Here is a 15,585-nt window from a genome sequence, read left to right as displayed (position 1 = left end):
AAAACCCACTCTGACACCATAGGAATGCCGCCGTCTGGACGATTTGGCTTTGCGATGGTTATCAGCTGGTCTGGTTGACTCCCACTTACGGGAAATTCAGCAGACATTTCTGCTGACAACACGCAAGGAAGACGACAAATTGCCGAATGTGTAATCTTCCTTCATCAATCAGTTACCTTCCTTTCGTGTTCTAAAAATAAGTGTTTACTGAATTCCCGGAAACAATCTGACTAGTTTTGAACGTGTCTTCCTCTAAAACCTCGTGTTGGCTGTTAAATAACACTTTTATGAAATGAAATCTTTCCTAAAAGTTTTTGCTTCCTCGGTAATACACCTTGCATTGATGTTTACTCACTCATAGCAAATAAATAAATAAAGAAAAGGGGAACAAAAATTGAAACGGATGCACAGTGATCAACGATTTTTTCTCCAACTTAAGCGAGAGCGTCGCGGTGCTGTTCGCGTTCTGTACAACTGTTCAACTAAGCACGAGTGCTCATGCTATAAGTAAAAAAAAAGTCTTACATAATGATACGAAAAAAAAAAGACCCGATATTACTTGCTGTTTTAGCAGAGGTTAAACCATTCTGAGCGTCGGAACACTGGTCGCCAGATGCGTCTTCAAGATGTCTTGGCTACTCCGACTCTCCTACGTCCCGACCTAATGATACATGCAAAAGCCCCGCCGAAAGTCTGCGCAAGGTATAGTTCCGCGGTTTCCGTTCGGTGTTTTCTTCCTTCTTCGGCAGCGACAATAAGTTTAGCAAGGTTTGATTTGGTTTTCCTTTACTGATAGATGGCGCATACCCTCTGTGGGGCATTGGTCGAGGGTAGAATGGCGTTAGAAGTTTAGTTATCCCTAAAAACAGCAGAAAGTTTTCTGAGAAAATTAGTGAGAAACACCGACCGAAAAGTTTATTAAGAAAATCGCTTTAAAATAAAAAAAGTAAAAAAAGACCTTCAAGGCTGAGCAAGCATTGATCGTGTCCAAGAGAGGAATCTCTGAGAGAAAGAATACCAGCAATAAAAAAAATTTTACCAATTTGTCTGAACAGCGATTCTAAAATATTTTTTCTTTAAAGATAAACGGTGACAGAGTAAGGAAAGGTGGTAGATTGTCTCATCGTCTCCACAGATTGGGCACAAGCGGGGAGGGCGCCAATTTGAGTCAAGATGGTTTTGTTGAAAACAACAGTGCCAGTATGAACAGACATCGAGGTATAAAAGTATCTGTGTAAAATGCCGTTGTGTACATGTGGAGTGTGCGAGTGCCGACATGTTGGTCGGTGCGCGCCGTATGACATACCTGGTTGATGAAGCAGCCTGGGACTGTGCGCCTGGGCCGAATGCACCCCGAATGAACCCGTGTCGTCTACCAGGCGATTCTCGAGTGCGCGTCAATCTCTCCTTTGGTTCACATCAGGGTATTTCTTTAGCTCTAATCCCCCTCTCTAAAGAAGCGTTCCAACTATGGCCAGCATTGGAAACAGTCTACGTTGACAGCTAAGAAGACAGCTTCGAGCCCAATGTTGAGCCCAACGGCATGCATGTGGATCACCTCCCTGGGACTTGACGCCACCTCGCGTCGACCACAAAATAAATAAATAAAATCACATATTTTTATCGCTATTATTTAGGCTTTTTTTGTTCGCGAACCTACGAAAAACACAGTGTAGCTTTGACTTAACGGACAAGAAAGCGTGGCTACGTTTTCTTATACACAGACGATCCTTCCTGCGAGTTTTCAAGTATTCTGCTCAGCCGTCATCTTGTTTGGAGAGCGAAGTAGCCTGTATCGTTTCTGACCTCGATACTGTCTTCGCGAAGCTCTTTTTCGCCGGCTTCCTGATAACTGGAGCAGGGCTTAGGTTGACCGCTGTCCGCTTAGCTGTCTATTTAGCCGTTTGCGAACAGTATTACAACACAGCCTAAAGCCAAGGATGCAAGGTATGAGTATCAATCTTGCATATCGGTTGATGCATGAACAGGAGCGCCAGGTATGCGTTTGTCCGCAATAAATACGAAGTGGGCGTCATCTACGGCCACATGCCACCAAGGGCGATAACACCATCACCGCGCGCCGTATGCTGTATGTGCGAGTGAAACCTTGCGAGGGACAGCCGACGATCGCGGCTCAATCTCGCGCGCGCAGAATAGGGAAGCGAGCAGGAAGCTCACAATTATCAACGGGGGGAGGGCAGACACGGGGGCAACGCAGAGACCGGGGCAGGGGGGGGGGGGGGCGTTTTACTTCGGTGGCTGCTGCGTACGGCGCGGCGCGCGTGCACCCATATCGTGAAAGCGATCTACAATGTGTGCAAAGTGTGCCGAGTGCTAATAGCTTCGCATACGCTCTGCTTTCGACGCTTAGTTCACGTTGAAGGGAGACGCAGCATGAAGGTCAATTCGCCCGTTGCTGCTGCCGCGCTTCCTCACTCCAGCCTTTCGATAGCGAGTCTCCGCGGTCATCGAGTGAGATGGGTTCATGTTTACCTGTGTGCGCGTGGCACTTTGCTTCTTCATTTAGTTAGTAAGCGAATTTTTCCAAGTTTAAACAACCGATAAATCTACTATCCTTACTTCGTATAGCTGTCTACTAATTTGCTGTCGCAATCGATGCTTCGCCTCTGGGGCGAAACAGCGACTTTTTTTTTCCGCTGCAGCAAAACGCTGGCGCCATCTGTCACTGCTGCGGCGAAAGCTTGGTGTTTACCGTAGCCATGACAGGTGGCGCCACTATTCTGCTGCAGTGAAATCGACACCCTCGTTGGACTTATTGTGCGCAAAAAGTCTAAGTAATGCCCGCAAACGCCTGGCATTTGCTAGTTAATTCCCATGCACACCTGGTTCTTCAATTTACGCATTACTTAGTATATCTACGTTCTCTGGATACTGAATAAATCTATAAAGTTTTTAAGGCTTCAATGTTTATTCCAAGCCCAGAAGAAAAGGAGGAGGAGGAGGAGAAATAGACGAAAAGACAGAGCGGTTAGCCAGTTCTCAGACCGACTGGCTACCCTGTTCTGGGGAAAAGGCGTATGGGGAATAAAAGAGAATAGAAAAGAGATAAAAAAAAGGAAATAAGAAATTTCAATACAATCGAAGGAGCATCGCACAATACCTGCAAACTGAGCCGTTCGTATGTGTAATGAACGTCTCACCTTGTTTCGGCCGATTACTGAGCAGGGGAATGCAGGTGCAGGAATGACCTGCACAGTGGAGGAAGGAAAGCGTAGGAGAGGCCCCGGTCAGCCCAGATGAATTGAAGAGAGTGTGACGGAAGTCACGTGGCCTTTTTCGCGAAGGGGCAACGGGATGGGTGTGCCAAACAGCCTGGTTGCCATAGCAACAGCGCTCGTTAAGCACTTGCTGCTGCTCTCGGCCTCCGAAAAGTGAGTTAAGATTTTTTAGCACAAAACATATTCAGTTCGCGAGACAAGCTGCGTTTGGAGTCTGGTATGTGAGTTTCAAAGTGGTGTTTTGGGTCTACGAGTGGGAGTGTCAGTCAGCTACACGTAATCACGACGCGGGTCTTCGTCAATGTTCCACGGAAAAACAAAGGACCGCGTATGCTTCCCTATAACTGTTACAGAAGTTTGGTAGGTTTTGTTTTGACGCGCGTCAGGAGCGCACACTTCTGGCGGCTCGTCGCAACGCAAGTTAAAAGCTGCCGCCTATGTGCAAAGGGAGATCTCACGCCAAGATGGCTGCACTTCTGGCTTCAAAAACGCGACGTCAGGGCCTCTCCTATTTTGTTTCTTTCCTCCATGACCTGCACAGAGTTACATTGTGCACATGGGAAATAAGCCATTTCCTAGTAGATTCAGTGAAGTAAAAGAAACAAAATATAACTGAGTACTGTCCTCAGTTCTTTCAGAGTGGTTCAATTGACAAGTAAACGTATTTCTTTAGAAATCCAGCCTTGCTTTATCTTTTCATACCACAAAGGTATCACATATTGTAGTTTGTTACATATCGAACTTTTTCCCCTAATAGCAGGAAATAAACTGCGCTTTTCAGAGCATAGCCTCAAGCAGAAGACGTCGCTCCTTAGTGTGCGCCTTGCCTGCGCGGTGTCTCTGCCCATTTCGCTGTAACGCTTCGTCGTACGGAGCTGACGGATTTAATGACCGACGCTTGCTTGCTAGTAATGAATTAGCGGATACAATATACAATATTGGGCAAAAAGATTAATCAGAACAAACCTTTTCATTCAACACTTTACGTATTTTCTTGAAGAAAAGCAGTCAGTGTCGGTTGCCATACAGATGTAACTAAAGAAAGACTAGTCAACATGTATGCAACCGGTCCTGTCATCGGTGATATAATTCTACTAAACTGTCTCCCCGTTCCAAAACTGGCACACATAGGATGCGTATCTTTATGATTTTGATATCTTTCGATAAGCCGTTGTGTGCGCATGGAACTGTCGTTCCGCAGTTGAAGCTTTCATTTCACTTAAGCTACGCGCTTATCGCTACCTTTTTTATCCTTTTATATGTATGTCGGTGCGCTCTAAAAACTAAGCAACGCATTAAAATGAAAACGGGAAAACCAAGTGCCTTTACTGAATTAAATAACAAATTAAGTTCAAAATACGATACATAACATGACATTGATGGTTCACAAAAATTCCAAAACTGAGAAAGAAAGCGCATGAATGCTCAAAAGTAAGTTGCCGGTCGAAGTGAATCTAGACTTTTTCACGTATTACAGCTTTGGTCAACTTGAAGGACCTAAGAGGATCAGCTTGAGGTTTGCATTGTTAGGTCGTGAATATCTCTTGTCTACTTCTACGACGTACAAACACTCAGATATGTGCTTAGTTATCAACCAAAAGAACACCGTGCGCGACAAGCCTTCTTCGCATTTTTCATTCTTATATTCACTTCAAGTCTTACGTTGCCATTTTTTTTTCTCTACGATGGACTGTTTTCTATCGATTGTCATCAAGGCCACAGCTTAATTTGCCGAAAATGTCTTATCTGTAGTCGCGGCAGATGTCCCGTTTTGTCTATTTTGTTATTTACGCTTGACAAAGAACGATGGTAATATTGTTTATCGATAATGGCAAGATTTTCCCGTAAAATAAAATGTTTGATAAACTTTATTATGTTTTCAAACTTTTTTAAACACATGCACGAGGGAAACTATGTTAGGCGGCGGTCATTGTTCATATTGGCGCGAAGTGCGGTACTGCAGAAGGAACAAGCCAACAGTACTGGTTCACTGTCTGCAGCTTGAGCACACGTTTGCAAGGTTGCTAGGTCGAACCTTACTACCCAAAGATAATCTGCAGAAAATCTAGACATCTATGGAATATGCGGTACATTCAGTATGTTGTGTATTAAAGGTTTCTCTTCACTAATCGAACACGCAGCGACGAAGGCATCCTGTATCAGGCTGTACTGCTCAAGCGCCTTCGTGGACTCTTAATCTTTTCGATTCTTCCGGCAGCCCGCTCGCGTCGGTTCTTCTCTTGCGTCTTCAGTACTATATGCACGCGACGACTTAAGGATGAAGTTTCTGCGGACGACAGTGCTGTGATGCCATATACAGGTGCTACACCACAGACAAGCTTCTCCACAAATATGATTTTGCGATATAGTTAAAAAACGATGGAAAGAGCGCCTTGAGTTTATTTTCCTAACTCCGACGTTAAGCAAGAAAAGTGAGAAAAGTGAGTATTCAAGGCTAATGTGACATTCGGTAAAAGGAAGAGTGCAGGTACTTATGCCCAGGAAAGTGCCACTTAAGCTACTCAGTGACAAGGTGCTTAGGAATAAAACAAAAGGACATTTAACACATTTTATTGGGCGATGCTAATGTTCGTCGGGATCGAGTCGCATTGCATAGCCAGGACAATTTAATGATATTATTGCAATACTTTTAGCCCTTCGTCAATGCTCGGAGCTGCGCTTCACCTTCGTCATCGGTGAGATAGGGCGGTCGGGAGTGGTAGTTGATAAAAAATTGGTTCTTGTCAAAGGAATCCTTACGTTATACGGGCACATGCCCTTTATTGTATTCATTGCAGCGTAAAAGTGTTCAGCCGTCGGACATGAACCAAAGCTGACGGCAGGGTAGTCAGCTTTCTCTTAGATTTTGCGACAACCGATTTAGCATAGGTAAATAATTACACATAATAACCGGCAACCAATCACAGATATTAAATGGTTACATGCAATGGCCTTTAGCTTGAGCCACAGTGCTGTGCCACAATGTTTGCCCGCTCACTATGGCATAAAGGGCAATGTAAATTAAATGACCGTGCTGCCAGAACTGCCCCTCCCTCCTTATGGTGCCTCACTTCAACTCAATTTATCCTAATACCATACTTAAGCTGCCGTAGCTTTTGTATCACCGGTTGTGTTGCACTCTTAGCGTAGCCTATCGTGTAATACGAAGCGACAATGCGGCTCCATAATCGCTTGGCCGCGGTTGTGTGCCGCGTTGACTCGGTAAGCATGATAGTATGCCCATGCAACGCATTCGCCCGAATGTTGCTTACATGAATCACCACTTAAAACTCACTTGCGTTTATTCCACTTGCAGTGTTGACGAAGACTTCGACCAATGAAGTACATCTGCTGATGCTTTGCAACCTCAACGGCTGTCTTAAAGGACGCCTTAAACACAAGTTATGACAGGCGCCTTCTGCTGCTGGACGTCCTTAGACCATAGCACTGAGCTGCCTCTGCGTTGAGCTCTGTAAGGGCGCTTCTGGTATTCTTGAGTGATACAGGCTTCGGTACGACTCTCTAAATTACGTAGGGTTCGAGCGTTAATGTGTGTGTTTATATGCGTGTCCGCATGTGTCTGCCTTTTTTCTTTTCTTTTCTTCTACTTTCCAGCTTTCATCCCTCAAATTATACTACACGTTGAGTAGTATTACAAGCTTTCGGATTGAGCTGCCCCCTTTTCTCATAGTCGTTTCCATCTTTTCCATAGCCTTTTCCGCCATAGTTCTTTGCTCATAGTGATAGCGCAACAAATTATAAACGTACATCTCTCTCGGCGTACCTATCGTTTTCATTTGTAGTATCAAAGGAGACCTACAATAAAACGTTTTCAACCACCTGCAGCCCTAAATGAAAGAGAAAATCAAGGCTATGTGTCGAGCATTGTTCTAACGTTATTGGATTGAAGACTTCAGAGAGGCGATCGCCGGCAAAAAAAAGTGTCATACGTTACCTGCAGCGCCTAGTCTTTCCTGGGCGTTTGGTTTTATACCAACAATGAGAATAACCCAGTGGTACAAGACTTCCCATGTCACTACGTCTACAGCTGCAGAGCTCGCGGCTCTCCGCGATGCACTTCATGTGATAAGTGCTGAAAGTGCTAGAAAATGGGCAGTCTTCTGCGATTCAAGGCTGGCCTTGCAATGTGTGCAGTCGTTTCTCCGACATGGAACTCACGATCAGCTCACATGCGAAATCGTGGAACTTGTCCATCACTTAAGAGAAAAAGGCCATGATATATCTTTTCAGTGGATATCAGGTCATTGCGGTATCATAGGAAATAATGAGGCAGATAAGGCAGCTCGGATGTCAAACCAAGGAGACCGCTGCGAACCCATTCCTCTCTCAAAGACCGACGCCGCGAGAAAACTTCGCAATCTAGCTCGTAAGATCTCCTTAGCAGAGTGTAATACCGCACATACAAGGCGCACAAGATTGCAGAGACTAAACCCGTCACTTCAACTCGGACCTCCGGCTGGTCTGCACCGACATGAAGCGTCTCTTCTGTGTCGGTTGTGGCTTGGAGTTGCCTTCACGAATGCCTACTCAGCACTAATTGGAATGGCTGATAGTCCTACATGTGATGTTTGCGGATGCGAGAACATTGACCACTTATTGTGCCATTGTCCTCAATTTCAAGCACAAATACAATCTTTGTCCAACGCATTCAGAAAATACGATGATGGTCCTCTGAGTGAACAGACAGTACTAGAGCACCGTCCCCACCGATCATCGGCTCAGGAGGCAGTGAAGGCACTTTTGTGCTCTCTCAGAACGTCTGGTTTGCGAGAGCGGCTTTAACTCAAGTACTGTCCGTACACGTATCTACACCTTTTCTCTCCCTTCTCTCTCTTGCCCTTCTCCCTTCCCCCAGCGTAGGGTAGCCAACCAGGCCCTTGACTGGTTAACATCCCTGCCTTCCTATATTCATCTCTCTCTCTCTCTCTCTCTCTCAGGTATTTCGTCAATAAAGAAAGGGAGCGCCTGTTATGGGATGGGAATGGGACTACTACTGTTAAGCTAACAGCGTCTTTACAAGCAAAAGGGCCAAAGAAGTGGCTGATCTGCGAGCGCGGAAGCCCCTGATGCACCGCTGGGGGACAATTGCTGTATTACACTACTCAACGTGCGGCCCGTTTGTTTCATTAGTTGGCACACTTACCTACACGCCAGAGTCGAGCAGCGTCCTTTGAAGGTTAGTGGTCCATTTGGTAGGAACAATACCGTTCCGCTCTGGTCGCCGAAAACCAAAAAGTGTACCTAAGGCGAAGGAACTTCAAGGTGCGTGAACTGTAGAAATGCGCACCGCTATTGTCGTTTCAACAGTTGGGGCAAAACAGCAGAAATAAGCGTATTTATATCCGTGCTGGTGTTTATTTTCATGTATGTGTGTGCGTGCAAGGTGGTTGGAGGGTGTGTCTCTGTGTGTACGTGCTTTTCTGTTTAGTTAAATTTCACAATACGCTTTATTGTCACTGGCAGGTAACATTTTAGTATCTTCTTCACAAATAAAATAATAAGAGCGACGTTTTCACATTAGCAGCGAAACAATTAGCGTTACATCAGCCATTTGACAAGTACGAGGAATCTAGTAACGTCTACACGGACGGTTCTGTAATCAAAGAAAGTGACTGCAGCCTGTGGTATACCATCCTTTCATGTAGAGTGCGCTTGATTGCGTAATTGATCAAGACATATCAAACACCAATAAAGTGGATAATTTGCATGGACTCCTTATCGGCTTTAGCATGTCTTGAAAATATTTATGACAGCCAACCACATGCATGAATAACTTACGCAGTACAGAACAGTTTACCTCAGACTAATGAAAGGAAACATAATTGATATTACAGCGGGTCCCGGGACATACTGGTCTAGCAGGCAACGAATTAGCGGGCTTGTTGTAAAAGTCGGCTCATAAATATGCAGAAATTCAACTCATCCCTTTATCACCAATGGACACGAAACCCATATTCAGTGTACCAACGAAGGACTTGTGTGTGTCAACCTGGTTTAATGAATATACTAAGGAATCAATTATTTAGGAAGGGGACCCTCAACTCAAATACCAGCTGGATGTACAACATCCGAAAAAGTACCGAGACACTAATTGATCGACTGCGTCTTGGCACAGCATACACCAAACATTTCCTATGCCGCATAAAACGGACTTCTTCCCCGGCTTGCTCCTGTGGCCACGACGACGAAGACGTTCGCCATCTACTCCTCGAATGCCCCGTACAAGCGACTCAAAGACGGCAGCTGGAACAAGAGCTCACTTCACTGATCCTCACCGATCTTTCTCACTCGCAAAATTGCTGGGCCCACGGCCATCGATAGCACAGCGAAAAGTATTGAACGTACTTGAACATTTTTACTAAGAGACAGGCATCCTTAACAAGTACTAGATATCGCACTGAATAGTCACACGATGTTACTATAACTTGCTTCTATTATTTGCAATCATTAGCGCTTGTATATTACGTGTTATACTTTTTTGTATTCTATGCGTGCATTAACACCGTGTAATTACTCATTTGTTTGTATGCTCATCACAGTCTACATCACGACCGCTTGTGTGCGTTTCTGGCTTTGTTTACAAACTCATAGTGGTGCAACTTGCATTTGCCTTTTATATTGATATGTTCATGGTTGTACAGGACTGTGTGCTGTGAATTTCTGACCCTATGACGTGGTTTCTTTTCATTTTCTTACATATATATTTTATATTGTTGTTTCCGCTATGCCAAAAGGAGTAGCCGTCGCCATGTTAAGGTGACTACATCTCTTTCTTTCATTTTCATTAAAAAAAAACATTCATTTTTTTTCTTATAAATCATTCGGCTCCCCTAAGTCATTTACCGATAGTCATCATTCGCAAAAATAGCTATAGTCGACTGCAGCTTGTCGACAACGGGACCACAAAACATTCCACGCCTCTTTCAAGACGCACTGAAGTACTGTGTGGTACATAGTTAAAGAGAATCCTTTGATGTGTGGCTCTGACTTCGCAGTGACACTCTAGCAGCAAGTGTTAGATGACGTTCTACTGACTCACCTTCACGTCTCTTAGCTTCCTCAGGCCTCAACACATTATCGACGAGAGCGAAACAAGGTCGATTAAAATTTCTGTTTCAAATGCTGCACCGTCAGTATAAAATTGATATCAACCGCTACATTTCATATTCGCAATCTAGAATAACACGGCATCAACACGAACATACGCTAACTGAATATTCCTTTTCTAATGACGCATTCAGGTACTCATTCTTTCCTCGAGTAATCAGAGAATGGAATGAACTTAACTCATCATTAACAGCGACAAATTCTTTATCCCTGTTCGTTTCACAACTGGAGCTCATCACAAGAGATTATTAATAATTTCTCATGTTTGTTCCCTGTTCTCTTTATGTTAAACTAACAGTGCTTAGAAAAAAATGTATACACTTCTTTGTTTCCAATACTTCACGTTTTTGCTTTGACTATGATGTGCCCCGGTTGTTGTTCATTTTGTTCTGCTTTGTTTAGTGTTCTGTTGTATAGCTTATCTACCTTTTGTATTTTGTTGAATATTGTTGCTTTTTCATTCTTTGTGTAACTCGCACATGTATTTATGTCGGGAAAAGAAAGTGTTCATGCCCGTCTGCTAGGCTCTCGGCTGAGACCGGCAGTATTGTAAAATAAATAAATAAATAAATAAATAAATAATTAAGCTACTTCAACGCAATGCAGATCCACGTAGAAAGCTGCCAGCGCCACCATCTTAAGTGATCTACGGCGACGCAAGGCGATTGTAGACTTCCAGAGAAAAACATTCGCACGTACTGCACATCATTGTGTTCCCTTTAAGAGTGGACCGCATGCAGTGAACATCTCTCTGCACCATTTGCTATATTTTGAATTCGTCAAACATTTTCGTCAGGTATGCTGTCTGAGCACACCCTTTTCGATTTCCTTGATGATCCAGAAGCACCAATGGGTAAAAAGAAGACGAAAACAGCACTGCATGGTCACGCCTGGCAGGTCGACAGCCACCAGCACGGCAAGCACTTCAAATGCCTCTTTGGCCCACTGAACAATTCGATGCACTTGCAGTGAGGAGCTGTAAAGCCTCGTTGACAAAGCTGCAGCAATATATTCAAAGCAGAAAACGCAGCAGCTGAGACAAGGGAAAGAAGCAAGAAGAGAATACTTGGCAAGTTGGTCACGATTCATTGTGCAAGTAAGAACAAGAAGATAAAAGAAAACGAAAAAAAAATTGAACGCGAAGAACACAACCCAGGCGCCGGTTGTCAATTGAAGGTTGATTTTGAAAATATGTTTAAATATATATGAAGACATTTAAATATTCATTACAGTGAACTTGCCTCTTGCAATGTCTTATTAAGCGAACATCACAACTTTAAAAGCTCAGATAAACTCATGCAACAAACTACAAAAATCAGTGAAGCATACAATGCTGCCCTGTAATTTTATAGTCTACCACTTCGAACGATATCTCATTCTCCTGTAGCGCTACTGACAACTGGATCACACACTTTGACCCTGCCGTGTCTATGCGATTACTGCCATCTTGCCAGCTGGTCTACGTGACCGATCAGAGCTAAAGTGTGCGTAAGCTCTGACTTTTCACCCACGTTGTCGACTGTGCATCCTCAGGGGAGAACAGCACACTGGCCATCTAAGCCATTTTGATGTTCCCTGAACCGTTCGGATAACGCCCAGTTTGCTCCGTGTCATCATGACCACACGTCATAGAAATAGGGTAAACAGAACTACAAGCACAATAGTTATACTTACTGGGGCGCTTTCACTTCTTTATTAGCTTGCGGAAAGAGGTCAGGAAAGGACGAACGGCCATCATTCCGCTCACTCTCCTTCTTGTCCCGGCTAGTGCCCTTTCTGTTTTTATTATGCTTCCCAAACGGGCCTACGTAATGCCTTCACATCGACGACAGATGCTTCAAAGCACCTTTAGTAACGGAAAACGGTGATGGTCAGCAAGAAACGGTGACCCTGTTTTTTGGTTCTTTCATGGAGCATAGAGTAGAGGGGAATTAGGTGAAGGGAGGGAGTTAACCGATCGCGTTGGGCTAAGTACGGTAGGTTAAAAAAATAAAGGAGTGAAATAAATACACAATTGAAGGCAGAAAGGGTGAGCGGGGAGAACGGGCACTCAACAAGACGAGTGGAACCAGGAGTTTCAGTGTATACGAAGTGCGATAGCAGAATCTGTGAATGAGGTAAGCCTCCCCCCCTCAAGAACTCAGCCGCATGCTAGGAAGGGCGACAATGACGTTTATACTCAAAATCATTTGTTACAAGTGCCTGCGCAAGATAGGCATGTTTGGCATTGATGACATCAACGAATGAATAAGCGCATGCTTTAAATGTAAGCAATTCGGCCATTTTCGTGTGGCCACATAGAGATCAGAGGTGCAATTCATGAAGGCCTCTGTCTCTAGTACCGTCGGCCGTTGGCCGATTGCCTTCACTAGTCAGATGTTCGCAAACACGATTGGCCGAAACTTGACTTTGTGGACTGCTCCAGTGTGTAAAATTTATACATTGACCTAGATTTCATTTACCTTATGCTGAACTTGCCTCCGAAAAGTGATCAAGAACACTTGTTTCATGTGATTGCGTATATCAGGCACAAGGTGGCCTCGCGAGACATCACAGGAGCCTATATGTGTTTGTGTGCCTTTCAAGCAATGCCTTGCTTGACCTAGAACAAGTTTATCCACCCCAGTGTGAATCGTTAAGACACTTCAGGTATTACGAACATAGCATAAATGTCTGAGTTTTTTTTTTCTTCTTTTTTTTGGAGGAAGGTGGTGAAAGTAAGGTGTGAGGGGCTAAGAGTTGCCAGTGTATCATAATTGCAAGCAACGTCACACAGTTTTCATGTAGACTGCAGCCCGCGATAACGACTTCAGGTAAACACAACTCATTTTAAAGGCAAACCACATGGCGGGCTAGTCTGTGTGATTTCGAGACTTTCTGTTCAGTGACCTCTCGGAAGCAACAGCATCCGTATAGGTGGCTTTGCCGGAAGAGTGTATAGTAGGATAGCATATAAGGGACAGTTTCCTTTATGATTTTTTTTTCATTAGTACGGATGTGTGTGTGACTCGGAAATAGAGGATTGCTTAGGATCCCCCTAATAATATGTGTTCAGTTACATTAACCTGTGCTTTTCAATTTGCATACTGTTTCTCTTTCATTTGTTTGTAGTGAGTAGTTGGCTACTGAACTTCTGCTAACACGGTTTATATAGGGCTGTTAGTGCTGGACATTTTATTACCACAATTTTGGTGAATGCGCCTTCTTCGTATTTGCTATTCCCGTCTTCACATATTATAGGACCCTAAAATAGGCTTTTATGTAGCTAGCTTGCTGTTCAGTGGTGAGTGGCATTCATATATGATAAATCTTACTTGCACAATTAGAGGCATTGTTCTTTTAGCTGAATTGTAGCTGTATATAATTTTATAGCAACGGCTCGCAGTTGACGCTGTGTGCTGCTGAGCAAGCTCCTGCAACTTAATTGCCCGAGCTGTGCTCAATACTTTCTTGCTTCTGAAAGGTCGTGCTTCAACTCGATATGAGGCTCACAAAGATTTGCTGGAATTGTGATGTGATTTCTTGTCAACGACGGGACTAGTCTCTCGTCTGTAATGGCAGTACTCAGAGTGTGGTGCGATGTTTTGTGTGCGCCTTTCTCTTCTTTTCTTTTTCTTTATATCCTTCCTTGTTTCCTTTTTGATTGATTTTAGTTGTAGTTTACACAGAGCTAGTATTGTTAGAAGGCGCAAGGACGGCAGGCACAGGAAATGAACGAAGTGAATCGCTAGTGAGGGTGTATGTATTTTGGCTGCGCAGTTCAGTTCTATTGGTCAAGCCCTGGCCCTCTTGTCGGCCTCACCAAGCAAGTTTTAATGCAACCGAATGTAACTGGTGGAAGCTAGTCGCGAGAGCAAATGATAAACAGTACTTACCCCAGCTTCCGGTTCTGTGGCCGAGCCTGCCGAATCCCTGTAGCTGTAGCTGGCCTTGCTGGCCGTGTAGCTGGCGGCCCCGAGGTCGCTCGACTCTATGGTGCTGCTGATTTTGGTGCTGCTATAGCGCACGGACGCGCTCGATTCGTCGGCGTCGAAGGACGACTTGGACGCGAGCTTGGAGCGCTTGCTGTTGAAGCTCTCCTTGTCATCGTCCTTGCTGAGGCGCCGCAGCGCGCGAGACGCCGAGCTGTCGACGGACTCGCCGAGGAGGCTCGACGTGAGCGAAGATTTGCGGCTGCTCTCGAAAGAGTCGCCGCTCGATATGGCCAGGGCCCTTCGAGTGATCGCGGAGGATCCAAAGTCGTCGTCGTTTCGGGAGCTCAGCCTCGAAGTGCGCACGCTGCTCTGCAGCCTCGTGCTCGACCCGATGTCGTCGTCGTCCAGCGCCGAGAGGCGCGAGCTCCGGCGCACCGTGGAGGACGAGTAGCTGCTGCCGCCATCGTCGCCGTACGACGTGGTGCGCATCATGCGCCGCGTCGACGACATGCTGCTGCTGATGTCCGAGTCCAGCAGCGACGAGCTGCGGGCGGAGGTCCGGCTGGATCTCTCGTCCGACAGCCCTGCGCACGCCGCAGCCGGCGCTGATTGAGTCGCTTGCGATCGCGCTGCGCATAACATATTGAGGCTTTCCTAGTGCGCAACCTGTGCGAACTCGAACCTTTACTTTATATGCACTGCTAGCCACAGATAGCTGCTTTAGCCGGACTGTGAATATTGTGTTCCGTTTCAAATATTGGTATAGTCAACCCTGTGTAGTCATTAATAGTAAAGAGCTGCAATAGAGTAAATTAAGTGTGATTTGTGCAATTGGATAAGTTCTCGATTAGAGCAACATGCAAACTTAACATGCAAATTGCAATCTAAATGCTTCACAGTAACTTGGCGTTATGACACGTAAACCTATTAAAACCGTATTAAAGGCATAGTAAAACAACACTGAGAATTATGACAATCCCATCAGCAGCTACAAACACACATTTAAACTGATGAGAAAAGGATAAAATGTACATGCCTAAAAACAAACACCAGCGTTAGCAAGGGGCAAGATCCGCACTTTAGTCTCAGTGTATACGTAGGATAACCACTTCACAGTGACCACACCAGTATACAAATTAATGTATAATGACGTAGATAACAAAAATAGGTTCGTTGTATGTGCAGCAACTGGAATTTTATATGCCAGTAAAATGTGTAGCTGGGGTAACAAAGTGCATAAATGAATGTGAACATCAGTGACTACATTTATGTGCATGAGGCATGACTATTTTGTTTGCTCGCCC

At 44.7% G+C, this 15,585-nt stretch overlaps 1 protein-coding gene and 1 long non-coding RNA gene across 7 annotated transcripts in view; one reads left to right on the top strand and one right to left on the bottom strand.

Annotated features, from left to right (window-relative positions):
• Nucleotides 1-15,585, top strand: part of LOC135912072 (uncharacterized) — a 157,339-nt gene that overhangs the window by 42,076 nt on the left and 99,678 nt on the right. The gene's annotated exons all lie outside the window — the stretch shown is intronic.
• Obsc (Obscurin) overlaps nt 1-15,585 on the bottom strand; it is a 203,647-nt gene that overhangs the window by 157,612 nt on the left and 30,450 nt on the right. For all 6 annotated transcript variants that reach the window (XM_065444448.1, XM_065444451.1, XM_065444453.2 and 3 more), the window contains exon 3: nt 14,243-14,865. In XM_065444448.1, coding sequence (XP_065300520.1) covers nt 14,243-14,865 — 623 coding nt within the window. The remainder of the gene's footprint in view (nt 1-14,242; nt 14,866-15,585) is intronic.

The sequence above is a fragment of the Dermacentor albipictus genome, chromosome 1 (genome assembly GCF_038994185.2).
Source record: "Dermacentor albipictus isolate Rhodes 1998 colony chromosome 1, USDA_Dalb.pri_finalv2, whole genome shotgun sequence".
NCBI classification, from domain to species: domain Eukaryota; kingdom Metazoa; phylum Arthropoda; class Arachnida; order Ixodida; family Ixodidae; genus Dermacentor; species Dermacentor albipictus.
Note: the sequence above shows the minus strand (reverse complement) of the source record. Positions and strands in the feature narration are given on the sequence as shown.